At 34.4% G+C, this 7,428-nt stretch overlaps 2 protein-coding genes across 2 annotated transcripts; both read left to right on the forward strand.

The window, feature by feature from the left end:
- The first annotated feature begins 2,737 nt into the window (after positions 1-2,737).
- On the forward strand, positions 2,738-6,100 carry LOC129804019 (uncharacterized). The gene is made up of 4 exons (XM_055851021.1): positions 2,738-2,863; positions 2,927-3,148; positions 5,687-5,778; positions 5,848-6,100. The coding sequence occupies exons 1-4, from the start codon at positions 2,738-2,740 to the stop codon at positions 6,098-6,100; spliced, it is 693 nt and encodes a 230-aa protein (XP_055706996.1).
- A 204-nt stretch (positions 6,101-6,304) lies between these two features.
- Positions 6,305-7,428, forward strand: LOC129798622 (uncharacterized). The gene is made up of 3 exons (XM_055841864.1): positions 6,305-6,725; positions 6,788-7,113; positions 7,180-7,428. The coding sequence occupies exons 1-3, from the start codon at positions 6,591-6,593 to the stop codon at positions 7,424-7,426; spliced, it is 708 nt and encodes a 235-aa protein (XP_055697839.1). The 5' UTR covers positions 6,305-6,590; the 3' UTR covers positions 7,427-7,428.

Raw genomic sequence — 7,428 nt, forward strand, 5'->3', positions numbered from 1 at the left:
TATTCTTTATTACATATTTAAAATTCTGAAATAATTTTTTTTTAGAAGAAAAACATCACAAAATAACAGACTAATGAGTCAGTTCAGTTTGGTGAAGCACTGCTTCTTCAATTAAAAGCACCCGCCAATAAGGGGGTGATGTACAGTTCGTAATTCTTATATAAAAAATACTATCTAAAAGTTTTTTCAATTTTTATAAGTGTAGGGTAAGTGTGCCAAATTTCGGCATAGTTGCATGCAAGCGTCAAAGTCTCAAATTTGAAATGTAATATTTTAAATACAAATAGATTTTTTTTATTCTTTCTTCTTAAAGAGTGTTGCTTGGAATCTTGTAAAGAGTTTACCTAAAATTATTCTTAATACATTTTAAAATGAATAAAAATATAGACATAGCTTTGGTGCCCTATTTCGGCCATCTTCATTCTCAGAGTTCCTTGCCCTTTGGGAATTCTTCCAATGCCTTTTTCACGTCATCTCGGTTGTCGAAGCTACATTTTTTGTTATTTTTTTGCATTGTATAATCTCTAGAGTACGTAAAATATAAAAGTTAATGGAAATTCGAGGAACAAAAAATGTGGCCGAAATAGAAAGCTGTCCGGAATTTGGCACACTTACCCTATTTCATACAGTGCTGTCTTTCTATATGCACACTCTCTATATGCACAGCTTTTGTGTCGGTTGCATTCAAAATCAATTTGTTTACATTTTGACAAAGTACTAAAGAAAATTATTTTCTTCGTAACTAATTTTTCTTGTTTTTAATTTTCTTAATTTTATTTTTTCTGTCTCATATTATATTTAAAATAACACGGGAAATTCTAGAACAATAAAAAAAATGATAATTTATTAAAAGAAAGAAAAAAACCGTTGGGAATTTCAAAAAAAGTTGTGCATATTCAGAGAGAGAACTGTCAAAAAAAGTACCCAAACTGTGCATATAGCGAGACAGCACTGTAGTTAAACTGAGAAAACCCAAAGTAAATCGTGAATTCGGAACTTTTTTTATGTTTTTTTTTTAACTTGTATTTTTGGTAAAAATTTTGACTTAAACATGTTGCAAGAGATTAAAAAACGGGTTTACAACAATTATTTCACACTGAAAAATGGAAAATTCTTAAACAGAAACACCCAGGAATTTAATTTCAAATTCCATCGAATGAATGCCAATGCCCTAATTCTAAATCCTTGATCATTTAGTTTTAGTTGCAATTTGCAAATCTGTAGACATTTTTCATCTTCCAGCTAATGCTGAACTTAAGTTTCCGATTTCTTAACTTGAAAGAGTTAGGGATTCTAGCTCTAGCCTATTTCTTTCGCTCAGAGCTTCTAAACATAAACGCCTCGGGGATTCACATCCAATTTAAATTCCCAGGATCTTATATATTCTTAAATTTAGAGTCAAAATTTTTCTGTGTGCTTAGTTCAACTAGAAGACAATATAATACTGAAAAGCATAAGCCTTAATTCGTTTAATTCAGCCAATAAGTTTTCTTTTAATCCTTCCCGCCAATTCGAAGGAGTCGAAATGATGGAGAAAAGGCGCTTCAAAATTTTGGATGTTCATCTGAACGCTTGCAAATCTGCTCGCCGCTCTTTGCTTTCGTCTCTGTATCTTCGGAAATATTTCGAATTGGCTTCAGAAATTTTTATGGTAATACTCATTCTTAGATGTTTATCTATCGATTTAAACAAACAAAAATATAGACCACTTTGACCATGTAATTAGGGGGAAGTGGGGCACCTTTGAAATTGGAATTTTTCTCCTATATTTAAGTGGAACTGAGCTATATCATAACATAATTTAGCTTCTCAATCTATTTGTGCAACTAAATTACATCATGATAAGGCTCAATTTTATTTAGAAATAGGTGAGAAATCCCAATTTTAAAGGTGCCCACTTCTCCCTAAAGACAAATCCTTAATATTTCAGAATCTGTTGGACCATTTTCTAATACACTTTTAATGCACAATTTTTAATTAATATAAATATTTGCAAAAGTATTACTTATTGAGAAATTACGGGAGACACAAGCGTAGCGAGGGAATTTGCTTAATATAGATAGATGGACATAAATTTCTCTAGTGTGAGGGGTTAGACGTTAGAGGCTATTATATGATACAAATAAACTTTAGCTTTATTATTAGCCTATATTGATAATCAGGGAGCTTACAAGAGGCTTAGAAGCATTCGAAGCTTCATCTTTAGCCAATCAGAAAACCCGATTTGATTAAAATATCTTATAGGAATATAAATATTTGTTGGTAATGTTAAAATTCTGTTTCCATTTTCTTTTCAACTTCTCTTTGACTTAAAGGCTTTATCAAAAATTTCAAGATAATTCTTTAAAAAATTAAAACCGCAAAATATCTGACAAATAGGAAAAGAAGTTTAGAGACAATGCTAAAAAAAATCTGGCATTTGATTTTTTTAATGGAGCCTTATTGTGTAATTTGTATTTTAAGATTCCATCGCACGAACATTTGGAGCAACCCCGTTGATACTTGCTTTTATGCTATATCTTCAAAAACAATTAGACTTTAGGCTTGAAATTTTTTTCGGCCTCTTGTACAAACACTCTCAGCCCATCTAATAGATTATACCGTATAGGTTAAATAATTGCTTTGATATTTTCTCCCACATCAAAACTAGAGGATCATGCTGAATAATAGATCAATTTTTTGGGGATTTTCTTTTGGCAATTTTCATCAGTCGATATCACACCATACACCAAGCAGCATGAAGATCACTCAATTCTTAACTATTCTATTGGCAATAAATTTCTGTGATCTTGGAGACAGTGGTCAGGAAGTTCTCGAGAGAAATAAGAGATTCATCACATTCCCCCCGGACAGTGCAACTGGAGTGAGTTGATGAATAAATTGGTGATCTTTGGATTTTTAATTTCCAATAATTGATCTTGTATAGATCCTGGTAGCACTGGCTATCCCTCTGGAACTTCGCAATAGAGCTGTTTTTGTGTCTTACAACTTTGAAGCTAATTATGGAATGCCTGAAGAGGCTGCTGATTACATCCCTGGACCATTAGAACGCTTAGAAATAACAGATCGAGACTTGGGGAGGAAAAATGAGGATAATTCTGTCTTGATTGAAAGTGACAATGAAACCCTTTCTACTATGAAAGAAAAGGTTTGTATATCAAGGAAGGTTTTGGCAAAATTTTGGAAGAGTTTCGATAATAAGTACGAAACTGGGGCACTACCAAACACGGGGCAGCACTAAACACTAATTTTTATTTCTAAACTATTTGGACTATCTCGACCATTCCTGCAGTGGACAAGCATCCCTATAGTGCCTATAAATTTCTATAAGTCTTGTCCTCTGAAGTCGAATGTCTGATTAAATAATCTCAGTGTTTGGCGCTACTCCGTGTTTGGTGGTGCCCCAGTTTCCCCTATATCACAGAAGTGCTTGTCCGATTTTTTCGTCTGTCTACTATCGGCCTAGAAGACAAACGGTAAGAAATATAGACTTTCGGTCTTAGGTGACCCCCCTCACAAGTGAACCCCGATTCTTTTCAAAAACCATGATTTTCCTGAAACTGTCACTAAGAATGTCTTTATTTTTAGACAAACATCGTTCTATAAATCTATGACCGAAATTTCCAATTTGCAATTATTTAAGATATGCGTTATATCACCACACTAGATCTAGACAGGTTATTTTCAACCGACTTGCAAAATAAGAGATTTTGACAATGAGTTATTGTGCACAATTAAATTGAATATCAGGTTTCAGGATCGTCCAAGAAGTTTTATTAGCCTCTACAGACTAGAAAAATGTATATCCATATTGAAGAGTTCTTCATACACAAGCGTAGAGAATTTGCTTCAATATGAACATCAATTTCTCTAGTGGTCTAGTGTGTAGATGCCATTAACTCTTTCGCGTCATTAAGGTCATATATGACCCAGGGAAAAAACATTTTTTTGACTATTTACATTAATTGAAATCTATCTGTTTGTGCACGACATCATAATAGAAGGATGTAAGATTCTTGGCTAATTTTCTCGAGACTCCAGCAGATGTTCAGGAAAAGAAAATATTTGAGATCAAAAATCACTAATTTCGAACTTTGTGAAATGACTTGTTTTTCAAAATTTTTTATATTCATTTATTTTTTTCAGCAAAAAGTTCTTTAGAAACACAAAATAGAATATCCAAAGACTGTATATTGCATATCGTCGGTTGCCTCAGCAACTGTGCTAACTGCATTTGCTTTGTGTCAGCATTCGTTGTAAGCAACGCATCGCTGCGCGGCGTTTGCAATGAATACAGACACAAAGCAGATGCAGTTAGCACAGTTGCTGAGGCAACTGACGATATTTTGATATAATAAACTACTCTCAATTTTCCAGAAAAGCGTGTAGAATTTTCCGGGTCATATATGACCCTATTGTCCGCAAGGATAACAGTGTTTTCGTCCCAAACCTATAGCGAAATGTAATTGGGACATTGTTTTTCTTTGTGAAATGCAGGTGGGACATCTTGCTCCTGGACATTTCATCTTATATCTTATGAATTATAACATATTTTGCAATATTTTAGAGTATTTCGCAAGCGTCCAATATTGTGCAATTGTATTGTGTGTGAATAAATATGTAGATAAGTTTATTTTTGTCAAATACCACTCAAAATATTGTGACAGTGACTTTTCAAGGGATTACCAGGAAGATTCCTTGAATACCAGGAGTACAGTGTTCATCAAAACAATCCAGTTTGCCATGGTTTTGGCAAAATTAATAACTTCAAGTAAAAAAAAAAACTCTTAAAAAGCCCGTGATATAGATTTTGAAAATGGTATGTACACTTCCCTTGCCGACAATAGGGTCATATATGACCCGGGGTTTTTCCGAGTTTTCACGCAATGGAAAATTTTTTTCCTCTCTGAACTATTATATTTGATCGTAAACCATTAGGAAAAACTCAATTTTACATGAATTCATCTGCTGAATAAAAGTGGGACGCGAAATAGTTAAGGCTCAAATAGACTCAGGCTGATCCTTGGGAATTTTTAGCTTGTAAAATTTGGTATTGAAGATTTATGCCAAACTCATACGAGTTTAGGATTATCGATCAAAGACCAAATTTTACAACTTACAAATTTTAAACCTTGTGAAGGATCAGCCTAATGCCTTATACAGGCTTCAGACCTAAGGGCCTTGACAGACATGAGAATCAGCCAAGAGACAGCTTAGTGTAATTATATTACAAATAATGGTTAAACTACATTTCCATAATGTTCCACTAAGTCTTCTCTCGGCTTAAGTCGTAAGTGTGTCTAGGGTCTAGGGCATAAGGCTTAGCCAAATGGCTTAACTTTTCTAACTAGTTTTATTGGTAAAGGTTTTTTGAAAATTTTGATTTTGAATTAAATATTAAGAGTAAATGATCCATAAGATTTTCCAAGACCGAAAAAAAATGAATTGCTATGTAGGAATTTGAAACTTTCGGGAATTGGGATAAACCTCTAGTCTGAAGACCAATTTAGATAAACTTACGGCTTAAGCCGAGATAGGACTTATTGGGATATTAAAGAGAATGTAGTCTAATCATAATTTTAACTATAATTATGTTAAGCAGTTTTTCGGCTTAACTCGTAGGTCTGTTCAGTACTTCTATTTAGAGCCTTTTAGAGAGTTTAATATTATAAATCTTTCCTTCCAGAGTCCTGATTCTACTATAGAGAAAAGATCAACTCAAGGATCGCTATTTACAAGGAAGAAGATCTATAAAACTTTAGAGCACTATCTGCAATGGTTGGCAAGTTTTCTTTAAAAATTAATTGATGATACAACAGAATAAAAATCTTCCTGAAATTTTTCAAGTCACGGTCACAGAGGAAAAGTCTGCTTTTTGAGAGCAATTTGTGAAGCAGCTGAGAATCCTTTTTATGAACACAATGGCCTGATTGGGGATATTCTTCACGTCATCCTAACACCTTCAACTTCCATCCAGGAAGATCTCCATCCCGAATACTACAAGGCTGAGGAATTGGGACGCTCTGGAGATTGCTCAAAGTACAAGAAGCACTGTCCAGAATGCATTCTTGATTATATTAGCAAAATATTTGAAAAATGATCATTTTTTAATGTAAAATTTTATTCCGAAATAAAGCGACCTTGCTGTGTAATCAATTAGCAAATGAAAGTGAAAGATAACTCCGAATAAAATTACTGATCATCTCATTTTTCATCTGAATCTTTTGTCGTAATAATCAATTATCACTTGTGTTGTGCTACCGTTAGCACAAATATGAATCAACTCTATTTGCCTGATCGTACAGTGATCTCCATGATCAAGTGCTAGGAATTACTTAGAAAAAGAAATGTACCAGTATTCCCGAAAACAAATAGACCACCCGCTTAGAATGTTCTCGCTCGCGCAAGTTTCTGGACCTTTCTTCAAGGTAAAGAAAACACCCACGATCTAATTGGCAATACCGTAAATCAAATAAATTTCTTGGGATACATTCCCATTGGATTCATCTCCATATTCACTCTCAACTGCGTTTTGCAATATTACTGGTGGGATTTCCCATCAGTCGATCCCTCACTACAAACCAAGAAACATGAACATCCCCCAATATCTCGCGATCTTCTTCGCTTTCACGATCGATTTTGGGGGAGCTTTTGCGGAAAGTGATGAAAAAGTTCGTGAAAGGGAAAAAAGATTTCTCGCTTTTCCCATAAATAGTGCGACTGGGGTGAGTTTTTTTTTAAAGAATACTTCCAATAAACATAAAGTGATAGTGATCTTGTTCAATAGGTTCTCGTGGCGATCGCTGTTCCCTTGATAATTCCTCATAGGAATGTCTTTGTATCTTACAATTTTGAAGCTAACTACAATATGCCAACGACAGCAACTGATCTCATACCTGGACCCCTAGATCGTCTGGAGATCATCGATAGGAGTTTCGGAGCCAGTGCGGACATTAAAGAAAGTGATCGAGAAATCAAAGAGCATACCCCAACAACAACAGAAGGATCAACAACAACTCCAAAAATGACAAAAACACCTCAAAAGAGATCAACAAACGATTCCTTATTTAGCAGAAAAAAGATCTACAGGATGCTAGAAAGCAAATTGCAATGGTTAGATAATAAGCTTATGATCCCAGAAGGATAAAAATTTTCAATTTCTTTTTGTATGATTTCAAGCCATGGCCATAGAGGAAGAGCTTGCTTACTAAGGGCAATTTGTGAAGAAGCTGAAAATCCAATAAACGAGCACAATGGAGTTCTTGGTGATGTTATTCATATCATCCTGACACCCTCAACATCCATCCGGGAAGATCTCCACCCCGAATACTACAAGGCTGAGGATTTGGGACGTTCTGGAGATTGCTCAAAGTACAAAAAATACTGTCCAGAATGCATTCTTGACTACATCAGTAAAATTATTTGAAA

The sequence above is a fragment of the Phlebotomus papatasi genome, chromosome 1 (genome assembly GCF_024763615.1).
Source record: "Phlebotomus papatasi isolate M1 chromosome 1, Ppap_2.1, whole genome shotgun sequence".
In the NCBI taxonomy this organism is placed as follows: Eukaryota; Metazoa; Arthropoda; class Insecta; order Diptera; family Psychodidae; genus Phlebotomus; species Phlebotomus papatasi.